The following is a 21,128-nucleotide window of genomic DNA, read 5'->3' as shown; positions in this document are numbered from 1 at the left end:
TCCTATCCCAGTGCGAGCCCCTCCCTTTTCGAGTCGTGCTCTGCTCTGCTCTGCTCTGTCTCTCTCTCTCCCGGTTGTCGCTCTCCGTGCCGTGCCGTTTCTAAACAAGCCGCCCATGGGGTATCTCTCACACAATATCTCTGCCACTCTCTGTCTCTCTCTCTCGCGCTCTTCGCCGCTCGCGCTGCGGCGTCGCCGTCTGACCCCGCAGCCGCTGCACGCCATGTCGCCAAGGCCATGTCCAGCCCGCGCGTGCGCTCCATATCTAATAATAAAACCCCAAACCCTGCTCTCTCGTGCGTGGGCGACGAGACGAATACCAGAAGAAGGCCGCCTAGCCTAGGCCGCATTCCCTGCTCCCGCCTCCGCCCAATGACCAAAAGGAAAAGACGCCGTGATGAAAATGAAGGTGACAAGCAGGTGTAACCGACGAAGAAGCAATAAAGATGAAGAAATCTGAGCGGCGAAGCAGGCGTCGCATGTGCCAAACAAAAGGTTGTGAATGGTGAAAATGGGCCGTCCGCACCATGCGATGGACTTATCCCGGTGCTCGCGGCCACTGTCCTGGTATCCGTTGCCGAGACTCACTTCGGTCCGGAAAGCTATTCCTTCAGCGAAGCGCCGGCCTCTTCACCGGGTCCAGGCAGCTGTTCGGATTGCATCTTTCCCCACTCGGACTCCATGTCCTCTCTGTACTGCGTCAGTATTGCTGCTGCATCGTGGACAATGAGCAACGGGGAGTACTTACGGAGCCACCTCGGTCGTGCGGAGTCTTCTCGCTCTGCAAAAGTCAAGGAAACGACGAATGGTTCGCTCTCTCTTGAACGCGGCCATGACATCTCCGCGCGGTTCGCCATCCTGTTTGGCAATCGCGGTGCCCCATTGGCTCATCACAATGTGCACTTGCAGCACGTCAATGTTCCATCGCACCTCGACGATGTCGTCGAGCCGGATGTTGAAGTCGATCGGGTCTCGGTGCACCCCCCAGGTGATGGGATCCGTGTCCTTGAGCAGCTGGTGCTCGAACATGCGCTCCCTCTCCTTCCAATTCCAGTACTGCGTCACCTGGATGGAGCTTGTGAAGAGCCTCGTCTTGATTTGGTAGAGGCGCCAGTCGTGGCTGGCCAGGGGAGCTCCGCTGAACGAGTCCGTGTCGGAATACTCTCCGACATCGAGGGTATCGTGAGCCACCCCTGTCGGTGGGGACAGAGTTTTGAGTCGCTTCCTCGAGAACGTGTCGAACGAACCCGACTCGGTCTGGACAGACGTCGCGTGAGTCAGGGCCGGGGACGCTGCGTTCTCTTCCACATCCAGCGGAGACGGAGCACGGGAGGGAGTCTCGCGAGGCGTGCCAGTCTGGGAGTGCATGCTCTTGCGCTTCTTGACCGAGCCCTGCGGCGTCTTGCTCTGGCCAGGCTTGTAGCCCGAAGGACGCCCGATGCTCTTGTAGCCGTTCTTGACGCGCAACGCCGTCAGCTTCTTGTCGTGGTAGAAGTCATGGATGACCTTTGCCACGTTGAAATTGACGCCCTTCTGCATCATGATCTCGTGCAGGCGGTGGCGCATCCATTCAATCGGCGTCACGTCGAGCTTGAACTTGGCCAGCTCCGCAAGAGTCTCGCACATGCGGAACAACGTGTCGTACGAGGTGATGGCGCCCTTGCCAGTATGGATGAATTTTTTGCTGATGAGCTGGTAGGGGCTGATCTCGCCTTGCTCCAAAAATTCGAGGATCTTGACACCGCGGTTGACCTGTCGCCCGGTCTGGAACTTGGCTGAGCCTCCCTCGCCACGGCTCTTGGCTTCGAGGGCCAAGGTGTTCTTGTCGCGCCAGGTCGCCAGCTGCGCCTCGATCTGCGACTTCAGAGGCTTCCAACCCAGCTCCCAGTATGGATGATTCTCGTCAATCTTGGCCAGCGGAACGCCTTGGACAATCTCGGGGTGCGTATAAACGGTGCCATCGTGCTCCAATACGAGATTGGCGCGGGTAATCTCCTCGAGCGGCTCGGATCCGGGCGGTGTCGGCTGCGGTGACGTCTCCACGGACATGGCGGAAGGAGTGAGGATATCGCGTGACGAGGGCCTGCTGTTTCGGTTGTTTGCCGGTGTGAAGCCATTGGCAGGAGTGAAGCTGCCAGTGGAGGGGAAGCTATTCGCAGCCGTGAAGCCGTTGACGGCCTTGAACCCTGCGCCTCCAGCGGGTGTCGAGTTCACAAAGGTGTGCTCCTTCGGTTCCTGGGGTGTCGGCATCTGCACGGGCTCCGGGAGAACGGGGCTCTTGTGCTCTATCTCGGTGTGGTTCACATAGAGGGACTCTCTGAGGCTGGCAGCAGGGAGTCCTGACGCCTTGGCCAGAGCTTCCCGAGCAACCTCCGCTCGTCGTGCCTCCCAAGATCCTGTCGTGTCGTCCCGGTCCATCTCCTCCGTCTCCGTATTGGTCTCGCGTGCCTTTTGTGGCGAAGCAGCAATGCTGGATCTACTGGCCGAGGGCATGTGGCAGCCCTGACGGTTCCATTCGCAGTTTCCGCACTTTTGGAACATGTTGCCACCAAGGACGATGCATTCTTCGAACGCCCCTTGGTTCTTGTCGCAGGAGTGGCATCGCCGAGGCGCCACCTCGCCCGTTGCCTGAATCATGCATGACAACCACTTGACGCCCTTGCTTTCGGAGCGCTCGTAAATGGTGCGAAGGTGATCGGGTCCAAACCGTCTTCCGCGACGGATCTTGACGGGGCGCTTGATGGGCATATCCTGAATCTCCCTGACCCACTGGTTCCAGCCGTCAATCCTCTCCACGGGTCCGATGACGTTGTCGTCCGCGTCGACAACATTGACAAGCACATCGGCAGAATTGTGGTTGCCATTAGCCGGGGTGACAACAGGCGCAGGAGTCGAGGCGTCTGCGTTAGCATGGCCGTTTGTGCGCGGTGCATCCTCCATCGGGGTGTCGTCGTCGTGATTCAGGATCTGGTCTCGCCATGAAGGCGTCTTCGCTGTTGGCAGAGGCTGGCGCTTAGGCGGCGGTGGAGCGCGAGAGGCGCGTCCGCTGTCCGAGTCCTCCCCGCGTTTGGTCTTGAAGAAGTGCAGCATTTGATTGTAGATGTGCTCGCGCTTCTCCTCCCTGTCATGCTTCCTCTTGCCGTACTCGTGCTCCAGAGCATTGAGTTTCATGCTCTTGTCCTCGCAGGCCTGAGCGACTTGAGCAAGGTCTTGCTCGACTTTGGCCAGCTCCCTTGCAAGGCGGTCTCGGGTCTCGGCAAGCTGAGATTGCCTGCCAGACAAGGTGTTGAACTCGAGCTTGAGGTCCAGGGTCGCATCACGGTAGTCCTTCTCGGCGGCGGCGCGCGCCTCTTCCTGATCTCGCTCGAACCTGCTCCAAAAGTTGTTCTCCGTCTCGTCCCATACTGAGCGCTTCTCCTCGGCAGGGAGCGCGTCCCACACTGCCGTCTCCTCCATCCTGTGAGTAGGCGCGGCGAGCCCAAGATCTGTTGTCGGGGGTTCTGACGGGGCGATGACCGCCAACGTTGATGTCATCTCGCTCAACGATGAGGTGGTCCGAATGCCCGATGCACTTTAAAGGGAAATTCCAGCGAAGTGTGCTCTAGAGGGTATCGTCCTCAGGGTTGGACAAATGAGAAAGTTAATTTCGAGAGAAAAGGTCAAAGGGAATCGGCCCATGGAGGAGATGACGAGGTGTGCCGAGAATAAAACCACGACTGCCTGCTCCTATAGGAAAGCGCCGTAGAATTGCGTCAAGGCCGGCAATCGCGGTTGGGTTCGTCTATGTGACGTGCAGATAGGTGCCTCAGAGAGATGGGAAGCACGGGTGGATGGGTAACCCTGGCTGCAGTCTCGCACGTCGCCAGTGCATGAGCATGCAGAGTCGCAGGCAAAGCGGCGGGTTTGATGCAGCACGGTGGCCGGCGGTTGAACAAAGGCAAGTAGAGGTTCAACGAGGGCGCGGGGGTGAAAAGGAAATTCACAGGTGGGTATGTGTTTGCCGACGGAGCTAGACCAGTGAATCGGTCAGTGAAAGTGTCGACGGGCGAGGATGTGGCGGCCGGCGACGTTTAGATAAGGCAAGGCAATGAAGCGTTCGCAGGCAATGACACCACTGAAGGGGACCGCTGCCACGGGCTGGCCGACGAGGCGACTGGCTCAACGATATGACACAGGGCTGGGTGCTCAATGCGAGGCTCGGGGGCTGTCAAGGGCGCAAGCGAGCGTGTTCGAGGCGACTATGCAAGCGAGCCGGCGCATGAATAGCCGTCGACAAAGGGCTCGTGGCAGGTGTGGTGGGATGCCAGAGGAGAGAAGGTTTGCCGGTTCGAGGTGTGTGGATGGCGCTGGATAAAATGGGGGGTGGACGGACGATGCAAATGGCAAGGGAACGTGGTGGGCGCGGCCGGGGGGGAAGAGGTGAAAGAACGGACAAGCAAGATTAGGCTAGGCGGAAGCGGCGAAGACTAGTTCGCGAGAGCAGAGAAAGAGGAATAGCAGCGCACCGTTGACGGGAAAAGCGTATTAACATGTCTTGGCCATGGCCAGACTTTGGGCGTGTGGTGTGTGTGCGTGTGTGTGCGTCTGCGTCTGCGCCTGCGCCTGCGCGTGTCTGGGCGGCTCCCAACTAGTCCGGCCTGGCCTGGCGTGGCCTGTCTGGTTTGGTCCGGTCTGGTCTGGTCTGGTCAGGTCAGGTCAGTCAGTCGCCTCTGTCTGTCGGTCTGTATGTCATGCGGCGCCACCTAGGCCGACTTGGGGCGGGTGGGCTTCAGAGGGAAAGATAAGTCGGAAGGGTAAACCATACGAATTACCCGAGGCGGGCGGGCGCGCGAGCAGGGGGAAAAAAGGGTGCTGCTGGCTGGCCGGCTGCCCTGTCGACAAGGAGGGACGGGACAAGACAAGGGAGCGAGCGTGTGCCTGCGACGGGGCTTGCTGGCTGCTGCAGCACGGAGTAATGGCCGTACTGTACGAGGAGGAGCAACGACGATGATGACACACGGCCGGTTGGAAGGAGTGTACGAAGTATGGTACCAATGGCCAAGGGCTGCTGCGGCGCCGGGATGCTGTGCGAGTAATGATTTAAGGTCGTGAGCAGGAGATCGGCCCTGCACTGGGTCTGGCTGGGGGGGTCGACGATTCGCGATACCCGGACCCGTTTTAGCACCGGCCAGCGTCCGAGGTGCGAAGCAAAGGGGCGCGTCCGGCGTTGCTCTTGGGGTATTTGGTCTTGGTCTTGGTCTCTCGATTGTTGCAGCCGTGCAAGGCTAACGCGGGTGGTGCCGTTACCAAGAAAGAGCTGTGCTGCAATGATCAAATACGAAAGGATCGAGGGAGGGAGAATCGAACAGAAGGCGCAATGAGCGAACGCCAGAGACAAGGGCAACCGCCTTTTTCCCCCTCGGGCCCGTACGTATTCGGTACGGAGTACCTAGGTAGTTTACCACAAGGCAGGTACGAAGTACGAAGCACGCAAGCTAAAGGTATTTGGCAGGAAGGTCCTGACAGGCAGGCAGGTGGCACCCAAGCTGCGATCGAAAGACCAGACAGACAGGTTGGCAAGGAAGGAAGGGGAGACCATGTCCACATCTTGGCTCCTTCCTTTGCGGCTCTGCTGGTGCACATCGCTCGTTGCTCGTTGCTCGCCGGTCGTCACCTCGCCCGCGCGGGCTCGTCATTGTTGCTTCGCGACTTCCTAGCCTGTCAGTCCGTTATTAGTCCGTCTATCCACCCTGCTGCCCTGCTCCCCGTCTGTCCCACCGGTCGGCGGCCCTGCCTCGCCCGCCTGCCGCGCCCGGGGCTTCCTTGGTTGCTTCCATCCTTCCTTCCTTCCCGTGGGCACTCTATTTCCCGTGTGATGATGAAAAAGTCGCCCATCTGGTTAGTCGGCACGCACTTGGGGGTGTCATGGCCTTTGCCAGCGCGCCAACGCGCCAGGAAGCGCAGCGACAGCAGTAGTAGCAGCAACAGCAGAGCAGTCACACTGGGGCTTGGCTGGCTCCGTTTCCTTTCGTGGTCCCACGCCCACGCCCGACGCCCGCGCCCACGCCCTCCCATCACCTGCGGCCGGCCACGCCCACGCCCCCCTGCCCGGCAGATGAAGTTGCTCGCCGCCGACCCTTTTGCGAGCGCACGTTATTATTAGGTACGAGGTAGCAACCTCGCGGCGTAGCGTGCTTTGGCACGGTACAGTAGCGCGGGCCTTGCGACGATTGCTGTGCCCAAAAAGTGCCCCGATTGATGCCTCCTCCCCTGCCCTGCCGTGCTCTGCCGTGCCCTGCCTTGCCTTGCCTGCCGTGCTGCCCTTGGTTCTGTTCCAATGCTAGCCGCACCTCGCGCCTGCTATACTCTTACGGACATAGAGTGAGCCCGGCAGGGATGGGGAGTGCGACAACCCGGGGGGCGTTTCCTAACAAGTTAAAATGGGCGCATAACAAGCTAAGAAACTCCCTGGGTACGTACGTTATTACTACTGGCCTCGTGCGAGAAGGGCATGCACGACGTGCAAAGTGAGCTCGTGGGGCGGAGGGGCGTCCGTCTCCAGGAGCTGCTGCTGGAGACGTCCACTGTGGGTGACCGGGGGGGCGTGCGACATGCGCTGCTGGGGCCCGGGCATCTCTGCAACGCACTGCCTGGAATGAACTAGCGCTCGCTCACGTGCTGTTGACTATGCGCGCCCACCATGAATCAACTGACTTTTTTTTTTCTACCTCTGCTCGCTCGCTCTCGTTTTGGGCCATCTGGCCCGTGGCAGCAACACCGCCGTCGTCAGTCGCCTGTTGCTTGCTTTCCACTTCCGCACATCTAATATCCTTTCGTCATTTTCTGCGCGCCCCTCCTCCCCCCTCCCCGTCCTTGCCTAGCACGATCTCTTGCCCAATGCCAGGGTTGCCCTCCTGCCACCACCACCATGCCCACACCCCCGGCTCATTTCGCTTCTCGCTTGCAAATTGTCTTGTCGGTTGAAACGAGCATCTCCGGGGCGGCGGCGCCTTGCGGCAACGAGGGGAGGATGACTCCTCCAACGGGGGGGCAACCAGGCAAAGCATATAGCAAGTAGACAGCTGCTTCGGAGTACAGTACAGAGTAAAAGTGCTGTCGTACGGCCAATGTGGACGCGACAGAGCAGGGCAAGGGACCCCCCATCGAACGGACGACCAGGCTGGCTGGCGCCCTATCCAATCTGGTACGACTACTAGCCTGCTTATAGTACGATGGTACAGTACGGGCTATGCTTGGAAACGCAAATCAGTCCTATGGATGAGACAGCCCGAAGAGTTTGCAAGTGCATCCCGCGCGCACTCAAAAGCCGCCGCGTCAGATCGGGCCCCCCCGTCAAAAAGGTTGGCCCTTGCTCCTTCCGGGCCGGAACGTTTTTCTACATCTGCGCGCGCTCGTGCACACGCATCCTCTGGCTCGGCATGTGGCAGCTAGTTCGAAGGCCGCAACGGAGTTAAATCGCTGCATGCCCCAAGGTAAGGTTGTTGGCAACGCCGATTACAGTAGCAGAGACAAGTGTCCTTTTTTTTTTTTTGCCCTCGCGCCAAGGATGAGACGAGACGGGGGGGAGGGCGACAAATGTGTCCAACATGAGAGCGGACGAGGCTCGGCGTTTGCCATCTTGTTCACGAGTGCTAGGTATTCTCTCCTGCCTCTCGTGGCCCATGCGAATGAGCGACGGACGGCGTACCGGGCAATACGAGCGAGCAGGTTGCCTATCTGAGATCAAGCTTGGAGCGCGTGACACGCCGCCCATCCACAATTCCAATGCATTCGAGTCATCCATGGGGCGCGAGCCCGTCATCTCTTCTCTCTCTCGGATTTGCTCTCGCAATGCGCGCTCTCTCTTGCCGGTCCGATATCCTCAAGTACTGTGGCTCTGCGCGCAGACCGTCTTTCCGGCTTGTCCTTATCACGGCACACGCATGCAGGGCCGCCCGTCATGTCCATGTCAACGCCCGCCTCTCCTTCTCCCCCTTGGGCCTAGGGGCCCCCCAGCGCCGCGCGATAGCCACACGCCCAACACTCGCAGACTCCTTTTTTTTTTTTTTGACGTGCTCGACGTAATACCACCGGTACGTACCTCCCGTAAGATGTATATTCGCACAGCCAGCCATCGCAGCACGCAACCCAACAAAGGCCAACCCGTTTTTGTCATTACCGGGCCCCCCCCAATATGAAGCGCAACACATGCACGTACGTACTGTACGGAGCACGAGTTACATTTCGTAAGTATGCATCTGCCTTGGTGCAGTACTAGTCCGTACCGTGCGTAAGGTTTGTTTTATTTTTTATTTTTCGTCTTTTAGTCTTCTTGCAGCAATGCCGACCTGGTAACCGAACCGAAAAGCCCGATCGGACGAGTAGGAGGCATAACACCGAAACCGAACGATTGCCTGCCCACCGCGCGAACGCTGTTACGTAGTCGCCGGACCCAACATCGGAAACGACAGCCCGATCAAGCATCAAGCTCGGCGCATTTTCATGTCTTGTCCCCCATGCTGGGTCCATGCCATGTCTTCATTTGTCCCACTTTCTTTTTTTTTTTGCTCCTCCTCCTCCTCCTCCTTCCTTTCCTTACTCTCTGGTACTATTTTTTAAACAGTCATGTTTCCGCCCACGCCCCCTCACCCCCCTTGGCTGCTGTGCCCATGCCATGCCAAAGAAGCATTTTCCATCGCGCGCAGTCAGATCTGGGCGAGCAGGGGTGTGAGTGTGAGGGAGAAGGGGGGGTGCGTGAGGAGGGGTGTGTGTGTGTCTGTGTCTGCGGAAACAGTGATGTGTGATGGTGGTGGTGGCCCGGTCACCTTATTTCCCTCCAACGACAAACCTCCCTTATTTTTGTATGTGCTGGTTCTTTCTTTCGTTTTCCCTTTTGTCCTCTGGCGGTCATTGCCGTGTCTTGCTTACGCCCTCCGAACATATGGCAGGCAGGCAGAAGGGGGAGGGGAAAACCACGGGACCCCCGCCCGCCACAGAAGCCACTAGAGGGCGATCGTCTGCGAGTAGTTTCTGCGTTAGCAGTTGGGTCCTCTGCAAGCCCCCTTGTTGGAAATGGTGCAAGTGGTGGTGGTTGTGGATGGCTGGACGGGCGAGATATTGATGGACGACTTCTTACTGTATGCATTGTCGGCGTCTTCCATTATTACCCATTGCCTATCCTGCAACGCCGACGACGTACTAGCTCGCTTTTTCCTTGTCCCCGCCACCGCACTGGGCTCGGCAAATTCCATGTGTGGCCCATGTGACGATCGTGGTTCGACTCGCACTGCGTCCCCGTCGTTTGCCCAACCCGCGGGCAAAACGGACAAACGGCACCACCAGGGCGCCGCCTTCCCTGATAAAAGTAAAATACGGACGAGCATACTCCGTGCAGTCGTCGTCGCTCATTGCCGCATGGGAATGCGCCGGCCCAGGCCGCTTTTGCCGGCCGGCCGCCCGCTAACTGGCCCGCGCAGCGTCACAGCACAGCACAGCACAGTCGACGACGATGAGCGGCATCCGACGATCAATAGCCCTCCTCCCCTCCTTTGCCTGGCGTCCAAGAGCCGGCGTCAGGCTCATGTTTCAGGACCCCCTCTCTATCCCACGCTGTGCCGTAAATTCATGACACTCACAACTGACTCGACGCAATCTTGCGCAGTATCGTATCGCGTCGGAGCGGCAGCTGCTGCAACAATACGTCCATGACCACTTTGATGATCTCCTCCTCGTCCCTCTCAAGCCCCAGCCCCAGCCCCAGCCAGGCTAGCCAGCCAAGCACCCAAGCCAGCCTATCCCATCACACCGCCCCAAGCCAACAAAGCCCAGCAGGCGGGGACAACAGAACCCAGCCGTGTGGCGCGCCGCCGCTCCTCCATGCAGCGAGCGCGTGGGTAAAGACAAAAAACGATAGGTAAACTTCTGTTGCCTCCAACAAGGAGCAGACGTATGCAGCTTGTCCGCCGCAACAGCATGCGTATCAGTCAGCCTCCCCCCCTCTTCCCCCCAAGCGCGGCGCCTCCGCCCTCTCTCTGGTGAGGTGTCCATGCCTGGTGCTGCTCTCCTGCGGCTGTCTTTCCCCCCCAAAACCAGCTTTGGTCCCAGCGGCTGAACCAGACTCCCGGGACTCGTCGCGGCCAGTCGATCAGCTCTTGGGCCCCATCGGCGCCGTCCCTTTCGAGGCAAGCCCGGAGATGCTCTGTCCTTTCGCGGTCCGCCCTCCCACCCCCCTTTTCGTTATCGGCTGGGTATTCAGTTGCTCTCCTGCAGCGTTTGGCGGGAAAACCCAGCGTAAGAGAGACAGGCCGAGAGGCTCAGCCCGGCCTGGCTGCAGCCCTGCGCGAGCGCGCGCGCAAACAAAACCGACCTTGGCGAGGCGGCGCATAGAACCCCATCAACACGAGTGAATGCGAAACCTGGGCGCGCTTTGCCAGGAAAGAGGGAAACCTGTGCGAGCCTGTCACATATCTTGGCCTCCTTTGCCTTCCTTGTCTCGTCGTGTCTCTCGTCGTTTCCCCTCCCGCCGCCGCCGCCGTTTCCTCCATCACGGTCCCCTCTCCTCACACCACACACCGTCGTGGCAGCAGCGCCGCCTGTTTACAAATCCAATTGGAATCATGTGCCCCTTCTCGCCGCCTCCGGAGCGGCCAGAGCCCGTTCGTTATGCGCCATGCCTTTCCCCTGCCCTGCCCATCCATGCTCGTGCCCACTGGAGCAAACAGGTGACAGGTAAGTTAGTTAGTTAGCCGTACATTTTAGTTAGTTGATGCCCTCATCCCCCGTGCCACGGTGCGTTCGGAACGGGAAAATGGAATCAATGTTGGGAGGAATAGCGTCAGCCTTGGCGGCGACTTCGTTTGTTGGCCCGCCCGCCTTCGCTTCCATTTACCTTCCTACCTGCTCACCCAAGCGATAGTTAATACCGAACGTGGTCCGTACTGTGCCTTGGTGCTAGCTCGCACCCCCGACTGCTAGTGCTGAAAGGGCTCCTCTTTACCACGTACATCGGGGAAATAATCCCTGGGCACTTTCTCCCACGGCCGCTGCCATGCAAGTCGCCCCATGCCCGTCCGTCCAAGGTCAGTCCATGCTCACCAACACACACAAAAAAACTGCCTCACGTTCCCCTTCTCGTCCTTGGCCGAGATCAATAGTACAGGCTGTCAACGACCTTAGTCACGGCGACTCCGTGTCACGGCCGCGTCCCAATTGGCTGCCGGTCCGCGCCCCGTGGCTTTAACCTGAAGGGCTGTATGTTTGAAAGTTCCCACGCTACACCTTCTCCTGCACCGACTATTTCTATCGGGGCCTCTAGCTTTGCGTATTTTGTATGTTTGCATGACGACCCATGAATAAATGGCCGCCCGCTAAAACTATTTGCCTTCGCTACATACGTCAAACGAACAAGTATCCCGGCCATCGATTAATAATGGGATTGATGCGCATCGCCCACACGCCCCCTCGTCCACTTGGCCACCCCCTCTCGTCACTGTCCTGGTCGCAACCGCAATCCCACGGTTTGGCGACGCCTGGCATTCGTGGTAGCGCTCGCCTGTGTTGGTCGTTTCATGGCATCGTGGCTCGCTTCCGCGGACCTGCGGTTGGTCTCGACAACGATGGTCCGTCACTTAACAGGCCAGCATGCGCTCCGTTCCGCGCAACAAAACCAAGGGATTAAACCCCAAGGCCGAATCATATACCCCATTCTCGTAAAAAACGCCATGCAATGTCCCATGCAGAAACAAACGCGCAACCGAGCACCCTGCTCGTGCCAATGTCCCCCTGGCTGCCAAGCCCCCGAGACCGAGTCGCACCGTTGAAAGAGAGATTGCTCGGTTCTGGATAGTCTGGCCGCCCGAGCCTGGCGGAGATACGGCCGCCAGAGTGCAGCAACCAAACAATTCCGCCTCTGAGCCAACAGTCTACGCGTAATTGACAAGTGTTCTCAGTACTTGGTCGAGTATCGCTGTGCCGTGGGCGAGTACGGCATGTCGTAGGCGCTCGAGTGGCCGTAGGGATCGTCCGTGTACACGGTGGCGCGGCGCTCGTCCTCGGGGAGGAGCTCTTTGACCTCCCAGTTGTTCATCCTAGTGCCCACAGAGAATTCAAGGTCCTCCCTCGTAATCGAATCCCAGTACTGCGGAGAGTAGTTAGGTTAGCACGTTCCTCTTTGGGATTCCGCTTGCTGCGCTGCGGTCGACTGGGGTGCGTCGGAGCATCAAATCTTACTTTGTACACCATCATGACACCAAGCAAGTTGCATACGGTTGCAAAGAAAAGGCCGTCCAAGTAGTGGCTCACGGCCGTGCAGATCTTGGCGCTGAACGCGTACAGGATAACCTGTCCCACGACGAAGAAGAAGACGCCAAACGCGATGTCCCCCAGCGGCCATCGGTCCCGCAGCGTCCTCGTCACGAGCAGGATCTGCATGCCAACGTAGATGAAGAGTTGTATGGCGTTGAGCAGGTAAAGGACCACGAACAGGCCGACCGTATTGGTCGGTCCCAGTCCGGCCCAGCCTTTGAAGGTGGCGAGCGAGACCAGGAAGCTGATGGCGAAGGCGACGAGCGAGCATATCCGCAGCAGCCACACCGACAAGGGCGTGCCGTCCTCGTACAGCTGGAACCCGACGAAGCCGTTGATGAGCAGGCACGTTATCAGCGCGTTCGAGAAGCCATTCTGCACGCTGACAAAGTACGGATACGGCCCGCTGCCGGGGGGAACGACGCCCGCGTCCACGATGAGCGAGATGAAGGTGGTGAGCATATAGATGTAGAAGAAGGTGAGAATCTCCCGGCGGCCGACGGCTGTGAACTTGCTACGGACGTGAAGAATCATGACGACCGTCATGACGAGCGCCACGATGTGCATAGCGGACGCGGCGCCCTCGAAAATGATGGTATTGGCTAGCTCGATGTTGCGAGCATAGCAGTCGGGCTCAATGCCCACCCGGTTCGACGCCGACAGCACGGGGCCAACATTGGAACACAAAGGGAGCGGCGCATTTTCGCAGATGGCCTTGAAGTCTCCGAAGCCCGACATGGCGGCGGCGGAGAGGATGAGTCCCTTGGGAAACCCTCCGTCGTTGTTATCGTCGTCGCCGTGCTCGTCGCTCGATTTCGCTTCGGTAGGGAGGCTCGAAACGTTCGTGCCCGACGGTTCGATGCCAGCGTCCGCGAGAAGAAATTTCCCTCGCTGGAATTCAGCCGAGCGTAGTAGACTTGGTCCTACAGACAGAAGTGCCGTCCAGGTCCCTTGTCGAGAGTCGTGGAAACGGTGGCAGGATGGTAACCGCCCACCGCACCGTGGCTTCGGCTCGATGTCTCGGTGCGCGCTTTCTCAAAGGCCGAGGGCTCTGTGCCGCGCCTCGCCAACCGATTCGATGCCCTGGCAAAAGACGACGCACAATGCCTTGTGCGCTGTCCCGTCGGCGCAGAGGCGAAAAAGGAAGCAGAAAAACACAAGCGACGGACGGGGCGGCGCTAAAAGATGCACACAATTTCCTCGACTCGTGGTGTCAGCGGGCGGACAGGCGGCGGCGACAGTCGGTCAAGCGAGCGTTGTTGGCGAGAGCCGCTGCAGGCACGGCCGTCGTCGTCGTTGCGCGGGGCGGATAGATGGGATGCAAGCGAGTGTCTGGGGGCGAGTCGTTGGGACGGCGACGGCGACGTTTCGATGGGATCGAGGGAGCGGCCCGATGGAGACGGTGATGGGGTTAGCTGGCCTGGCAAGGGAGGACGACGTCGACTTGGCTCGTTGCCGCGGAGAGGAGCGCACAGCCACTAGGGGGCGGTCGATGCACCAATGAGCCCGCCGCCGCAGTGGCGCAGCACCCACCAGTCAATGCTCATGCCTACCTATGCGGCTGTGGTAACAATACGAGGTACTAAAGGATTGGCCGTGTTTAATGTGCTTTGTGGTTGTCCATCCATTGTCCTCACGAAGTGCGATGCAGCACCGTTGACATAATCGGGATACCATAGCATCGAGTGGTCCGCCTCCCATCCCGGTCCCGGTCAAGTGACTCCTTGTTGTTCTGCGTGAATGTACGGATACTTGTGCCATTTCAGACACTCAAGCCCCCTTGTATTGACGACGTCCACCCTGGCAAAACAAACACCACAAGAGCCAGGGTAGTCCGCCCCCATGACCAGCGCTGACGAAATGCAGCCCATGGCCCATCGGAGGCGCCCTTGTTACGAGTAAGTTGGCACATAACATAAACATCGTCAATGCCGCGGCGTATACGCCCTCTTCCCGTTGAAAGTCGGCGTCCAGACCACGACGAGGCGGGCCAGAACCTCGTCATGCAAGGACGGGCGAGGTAATCTTGCTAGATCAGCGGACCCGCCCGCGATCGGCACTCCTCATCTCGTCCTTCAAGGAACTGCCGCATAGCAAGGGCCATCCTAGTCAGTATGAAGACAGTCACATTCAATCACAAGGGAGGCGGAGTGCTGCCAAGCTCCATTGCGAGTGCGTCGTCGCGGCCACCAACGTGGTCGCTGCTGTGCGCGCTTCATTCCTTGCTATACTCGTTCATAGGTTGTCATTGCTGACACTGGCATCTATCCCGCCTCGGTCCTTGGGACGGACGGTTGCCTCGAACCTCGGGCTCCGCCTGATGGTTCCATTGAATGCTGTACCGCCGCTCATACCGCCCCAGCCTGTCCTCCCTCCTGCCCAGCACCTGAGCCGGGATCAATCATCCTTTCACCTTCGCCTTCTTTTCGAAAGGCGGCCCGCGGTGCTAAACGCCAAGCGTGATGCATTCATTGTGACATGAGAACTTCTCATTGTCGGCCATTCGCGGCCAGGTGGTGTGAGCTACGACGCATTCGCGGCGTTGCCCGGCACCGATAAAACGACAACAAGAAGAGGAAACGCTAAAAATGATATCCGTCCTTGACCTAACCAACGCCCAGCCATGCCGTACCGTGCCATGCATTGATCTGAAAACTCGCCAAAATGGCGAAAAACGAAAAGGGTCCGAAGACCTAAAAACACCAAGAGCCCCGGTCTATGAGGTAGGGCGCAGTCCACCTCAGAGCCACCCAAGGCTGTAGTGTCTCAGGCTGTAAGGGTTGTGGGAGCGCGAGCTGTGATGGCTTGTTTGCCAGGCGTAAGAGTTCCACTCCGGCCATTCCTAGGAGGGGTAGTGGCCCTGATGCCCGGGTTGCGAGCCCATGTGATGTTGTTGCTGCCCACGCTGGTAGACGACGAACTCGGGTACGATGCCGGTGCGCACGTCATGACGTCGCCCTAGGGGCTGATAATGCATCTGGCTAGGAGCCACCGGCACCGAGAGGTGATACTGATCCAGAGACGCCGACGGTGGGTAGAGCAGCCTGTTGACGTGGCGGACCGGCTTGTACGGGCTGGCGCGCTGCTGGAGATAGACACTCGGGGAGTTGGATATGGGCGTGTGAACGGCCGATACAGGGCCCAGATGCTCCACCAACGGCGACGAGCCAAACGGAGCCAGATTGCCAGGGCTGTGATGCTTCGTCGGGGTCCCGTAGTTCACAGCCGGGTGAACAACGGGGGCCGCCGCCTGGTATGCCACGGCAGGTCCCATGCCATTACCCGACGTGACGGGCATCACAGGCTGCTGCTGGACCAGATTTGCCACCGGGTTGGGTTGGTAGACCGTTGTCATGGCTCGAATGCCGGGCTGCAGAGGGGGCAGAGAGACGACTTGCTGGTGACCCGTCGCGGGCACCTGCGGGCCGTACGCATTGACTGCCGGATAGGGCTTCGCTGCGTGTTGCGCCGGATTCGTGATAACCGTCAGCTGCGGAACCGGAAGCCGCGCTGCTTCGATAGGGACGGCGGGCCTGCAGCTGGCAGAGGTGACGGGCGGCACCTGTCCGACTCTTGTGGGAACGTGCCGCTTCGCCGGGTGGTCTGCCAAGTCCTCTTCTGGGCTCCGCTTACGTGTCGCAGGAAGATTCATTGCTCGCTTCGGGCCCAAGGGGGATGTAGTGTTGGTTTGGTACGCCGAGAAGTTCTTCGAGTGAGTTGACGTTGGCGAGAGTTGAATGGCCGCTACTGGAGTGTACTGAGGCATGTCCGGAATACCTGGGTGCGTCATCCCTGTGGGTGAGGGTATCGGCGAGTTGAAAGCCTTGCCCAAGGGCGAGGGTACGTGGACGGGCGAGGCGGGAAGCTTGAGCGCTCGGTCGTAGTAGTCGTGGAAGCACGCGAGCTTCACGAGCCAGTCCTCCCACTCCGTCTTGGATGCAAGAAGGTTGTACCGCATGTTACTGAGAAACTCGACTTCCATCACGTGTATCTCCTGGACAGCGAAGCACGACACTTCGGCCCACGTCTTGTTGGTGTAGGTATTGTCATCGAGAACTACCGTCGCCTGTCAGCGTTGCGTCCAACCGCGGGCAGGGAATTGAAACGCCGTCCTCGTACATTTGTTACCAAGCATCAGCGCCACAGTAAGGAGACGGTATTCGCTACCTGCCCGTCCCTTGATTTGTGGCGTAGACATCTTGAGGCGGTAAATGAACAGCAATGCCAGAAAGATGACATTCTGCGTCACCTGGGTCGTTGAGAGGACATTGTACACCCATTTCTGGAACTGTTCGTATGGCTTTGCCAGGGCAGGCAGTCGAGGTACTGGGGCATTTGGCGGCCTTGATCGGACGGACTCGGCCAGCTTAAGGTTGTCGACGGATTCGAACCAAAAAAGGCACGTCATCTGTGGAAGGAACGTTAGCAAGCCTGGCAAGCGCCCATAGAACAAACTACCACGCTAACCTGAGCCGCAAAGTCGGACAGACTTCCACCGTTAGGGCTGATGCACTTGGGTATTTGGAGGCTGTGGTAGATGAGCGTGTCAGAGCCTCTCCTGGTCGCCGTGTTCTCCCCCTTTGCCGCTTCGAAGACTTCGGGCGTTGGCGTGGACGGCCGAGTGGAAGACTGAGAGGCGGTATGGGACAGCTGGGATGCTGATAGAGAGGAGGCGTTGTTGCTCCTGGCGTGTCCGACAGAGGCCAGCTGTGCGGCATGCGGAGGGTAGCGGTGCGATTGCGTACTCCTCCCGTCGTCCATGACGGCCTTGGGCCGAGTAGCGTGCGGAGCCATGGTCGGGTAGCCGTGGATGGCATGGCTGTCGTAGACGGGTAAGCTGGAATGGTACGTGGTGCTCATGTCGCCGACTGGAGGCGTCTGAGGCCGCTTCCCGCAAGCACGTCTTGTTCGGTCAACGAGAGAGGCTTGCTTGGGGGTGGGCAGGCGGCCTGGGGGCACGAGTCGACCACGGCACCCGAGGATGTTGGTGGGAGAAGGCGGGAAACTCGACGTCGATTGTTGGCCCCGAAAAGTATATGGGTGGGAGACAGGTGAATCGGTTCGTCTGGTCGCCCGGCCAAGCAGGAGAGAGGCGTGCGGTGACCCAGGATTGGGCTGTCGGCGGTCGACGGGGAGGTAAACGAAAGCGACAGGCGGCGGTGATGCGTCAATGGGACGAAAATGGCAAAGCCAGGGCCGCCTCGATAGGCGAGATGATGCGAGCGCAACGCCGACAGATGGACAAGGTCGCAGGTTCGGGAGGGGGGAGGGAAAGAGAAGGAGAGAGGGGATAGTAAAGAGGAGGATGACAGAACCAAGCACAAAGTCGACGGTGTAAGTGCGCTTGTCTGGCTGGCGCCCTCGTGGAGCTCCGTATCAGCTGGCGATGGTTGCAGGGGTTGTGTTGCCCCTCGACGGGAGACGCCACGCTTCGCTGGGGAGCATGCAAACGCCGTCTGTTCAAGGCCGGAAACCGCAGGCCAGACACATGACGGAGAATGGAAACAATGAGAAAGATGCGGCCCTTGGGGGGAGGGGACGCAACAGGCCGGGCCGGCTGATATGAGAGGAGAGGGAGAGGCCCTCTCGGCGGGATGGTGAGGTGGAGGGAGGATTGGCGATTTCAAGGTTCACGCGGGCGCTGGTTGGCTGGCTCAGGCGCCCCCAAGGCGAGGCAAGGCCGCAGGGTCAAGAGGGTGTCTGCGACGCGGCGTGTGCACCTAAGCAGTGGGTGCAAGGTATGGAAGGTACCTGCGGGCAGGCGGGTGGGAGGTTCCAGGTTCCTTTCACTGCCCGCTGCACCCCCGCTGGCCACCCACTGGCTCCAGGGCTGCTGCCCGGCTGATGCGGCGGCGGCGGCGGCGGCAGACGGTGGTGGCACGCCCGCTGTGAGGAGCGCTAGAGGCGGTGGCCCGGCGGCGGTCGGGAGCGCCAGACCAGAGTGGACGTCTAGGTTGATCCAGCGTCCCGCTCACTGTCCCCATGGCACTGTCAGTGGGGGGAGACGGGGAGGTACTAAAACCCCCTACTGGAGGTACCTGCGGGGCCGCATGCCCAGCTTGAGACGAGTCGACTCGAGGCGCCGTGTTCGTGATGGGCTCGCCAATTGGGGCTCGGTGGCACGGCAGGACCGGGACCACAGGATCGCGGCTAGAAAAGGGAGAAGACGACGAGACTTTTTTGTTGTCGTCAAGCCGCGAGACTCAGTTCCGTGCCATGGGCCTGCCGCGGGCTTGCCAGTCGGGTGTCGTTCTGGAGACGGGCCTTTGTCGTGGGTCCCACGCCCGGGCAGCTGGCCTGGCCTTTGGCTTGGAGGTGCAACGCACTTGGCACGTCGGTTTCTCTCTCAGACATCTGCTGGCACACCTGCTGGCACACCTGCTGGCACACGCGCGCGCACGAACGGACGCACGCACATTCGCATTTGGGGGGGCCGTCACCCACACACTGTCGCCCACACCTCACCTCCCGTCGTCTCCAGCGCCCCCTGCCATGCCATCCTGTCCCAGCCAGCATCCATTCCCATGCCATGCCATGCCATCCCAGCCGGGACCTCAGGCAGGCGGGCGGCACCCACTAAAAACCCGCGCCAGAGCTAGGCCCAATGGCGACGACGGCGCCGCGCCTCATGGAGCACACGCCCAGAGCATCTCGGCAGGGACGGAGCACGGAGTTGTGGCCGGAGGACGGAGCATGGGGACCGTCTCGGGTGTGTCGCCCTCGACTCTGTCACGGTCGCCTCCGTTCCTTTCCTGTCCTCTGTACAAGTACCTGTAGGACATGTTGCCAGCAGCCCGTCGGCAGAGACGGTGGTACGTGGGCGCGGTTCGTTCATTCCACCGTCGGCAGGTTGCCCGTCCAGCTGCGGCTTTCGCCCCAGCGATCGCACCAGCTTGTGTACCACCCCTGGTTTGACCTGCATGGCCCTTGGGGTCCCGGATGTGCGAGATGGCAGTGCTCCCTCCGCCTCGGATAGGTAATTGACATGAAATAGGAGCCAGACACCTTGCCCTTGATCGAGGCCCTTCCCTGTGTTAGATTACTGAAAGACTCGGGGCCGCCCGTGCGAAGTACTTCAGCCTGGAAGTACCTACAGCGCAGTACGGACGGTGCACGCGAGTAGCAAACGTCGTCATGCGAGGCACTTCTGGAACGAGATACCCACACGTCGTCCGAGCTGGATGGAGGCCGGGCGGTGCCATCGCCGGGCGGTACATACGTACTCCGTGCCGTAGTACGAGGCCTTCCAAGGTCGGGGTGGAGGCCTTTGGTTTGAAGGTCCCCTGCAGCGCGGCACCAGGGCTTGAAGGGCGGCGGGACTGCAGCGGGGCCTGGCTTGGATGGTTGGGTGAGTTGGTCGAGGTGGACTCTCAGGATGGCTGCCAGGCATCCGCATCCAAGCCGGCCCCAGCAGCCACACGCAACCCCGGGCCCGGCGGCCCAAGGCGGCGGCGCTCTGGCAGGGCAGGGCGGGACTGGACAGGACAGGGTACCTAGCGGCTCGCACGTCTCCCCAGCCCGGCTCCGGATGGCAACTTGGAAGTGGTGAGTGTGGTGAGAGTGGTCAGTGGTGGTGCGTGAGGTGGTACCCAGCCGGCCGCCCAGCACCAGCTGACACCCAGGCCGCAAGAAAGACTGGGACCAGGCCTGCAGCCGTGGTCACTGGCGCCGCCCCTGGTGGGAACCCTGCGCCTGCTGGTGCCCGCGCGCACACCTCGCAGGGAGCCAACAACCTCAGCCGTGGTGCCGCGCAACGACGCAGCGGCGGAGCACCGGAACAGCGCTACCTCGGGCGTGCTCTGGTGGTGGTGGTTTGCTTTGCCGGGATCAGTGAGTGGGTGCGGTGCCGGCTCCACGATGGGAAAAGGTATTGCGGCGCCGACAAAAGGAGGGAGCGGTCATGGTCCGCTCTCTCGGCATGGCGTCTTGCTCACCTTTGCATTGTCAGTCCGAAGTACGGGAGGCTCTCTCCAGCGGCCAAATAGGCTGGCCGGACCGAGCTGCGTCGGCACTGATACAGACCGGGATGGAGATCAAGAGTTGTGGCCTGGGCGTCGGTGCTGGTCTGATACAGAGGCCAGCGACGAGGCTCCAATTATGGTGCCATGCGAGCACCATCACATTCGCATGCACCAAAGCCACTGGCCCATGTGGCCTCGTGCAGGAAGCCTGATGGTCAATGATGAGAGAGGACCAGCTGGCGCAGCTGCAACAGGCCGGCAAGGGCAGGGTCGAGGCCCCGAACGCGAAGTACCTCCTTACCATCTGACCAGAGGTCCGTGGAGCGAAATCGGTGACGACGACGCGGACTTCCGACGCACCTTGCTGCTTCTGTTTGCCTTCTTGCACCTGCCCCTACCAAGGCTCGTGCCTGCCATTCTGCCATCCTGCCAAGTATGGCCAGGTAGAATTACTCGTACAAGCCGCAGCGAATGACACGCAGCCCACCCGCTCGTCAGCGTTCCTGCCACTGGGGCCTGGCCCGTCCTGTGCTCAGGCTTGGGACGCCATCCACGGAGGAACCCGCTCCTTCAACCCCAACTCGACGGCACCATGTTGCAATCACCGCGACGAGTCCCTCCGTGCCAACGCCAGGTTGCCCCCTTCGTCGGACCGCAGTGCTATTCCCATTGACCACCCGAACACGAATCGCCACTTGCACTTGATGAATGGGAAAGACATGGCGGCACGAACTTCGTACTTTACCTCACCCGTCCGGCCACGCGGTCACTGGGAGCTGAACAAGGGGCCGCCGTCTCCTTCAATCGCCCCCGCGCTATTGCATGCTTCCTTGAATATAGCACGGAGTACCTGTTGTACATGCAGGCGCCTAGCAAATACGAAAA

At 60.0% G+C, this 21,128-nt stretch overlaps 3 protein-coding genes across 3 annotated transcripts; all 3 read right to left on the bottom strand.

The window, feature by feature from the left end:
• Positions 1–602: 602 nt before the first annotated feature.
• PLICBS_005805 (uncharacterized protein) lies at positions 603–3,456 on the bottom strand (the record flags this gene model as incomplete). The annotated part of the gene is made up of 2 exons (XM_018319522.2): positions 603–690; positions 749–3,456. 2 exons carry the CDS (start codon positions 3,454–3,456, stop codon positions 603–605), a joined length of 2,796 nt encoding a protein of 931 aa, XP_018181996.2.
• Positions 3,457–11,923: 8,467 nt separating this feature from the next.
• Positions 11,924–13,020, bottom strand: PLICBS_005804 (chitin synthase, class 7; the record flags this gene model as incomplete). Its single annotated transcript, XM_018319521.2, has 2 exons — positions 11,924–12,115; positions 12,208–13,020. The coding sequence occupies 2 exons, from the start codon at positions 13,018–13,020 to the stop codon at positions 11,924–11,926; spliced, it is 1,005 nt and encodes a 334-aa protein (XP_018181995.2).
• Positions 13,021–15,124: 2,104 nt separating this feature from the next.
• On the bottom strand, positions 15,125–17,142 carry PLICBS_005803 (uncharacterized protein; the record flags this gene model as incomplete). The annotated part of the gene is made up of 3 exons (XM_018319520.1): positions 15,125–16,338; positions 16,402–16,690; positions 16,750–17,142. 3 exons carry the CDS (start codon positions 17,140–17,142, stop codon positions 15,125–15,127), a joined length of 1,896 nt encoding a protein of 631 aa, XP_018181994.1.
• Positions 17,143–21,128: the final 3,986 nt, after the last annotated feature.

The sequence above is a fragment of the Purpureocillium lilacinum genome (genome assembly GCF_023168085.1).
Source record: "Purpureocillium lilacinum CBS 284.36 DNA, scaffold_4, whole genome shotgun sequence".
Lineage (NCBI taxonomy): Eukaryota > Fungi > Ascomycota > Sordariomycetes > Hypocreales > Ophiocordycipitaceae > Purpureocillium > Purpureocillium lilacinum.
This window is presented reverse-complemented; position numbering and strand designations above follow the sequence as displayed.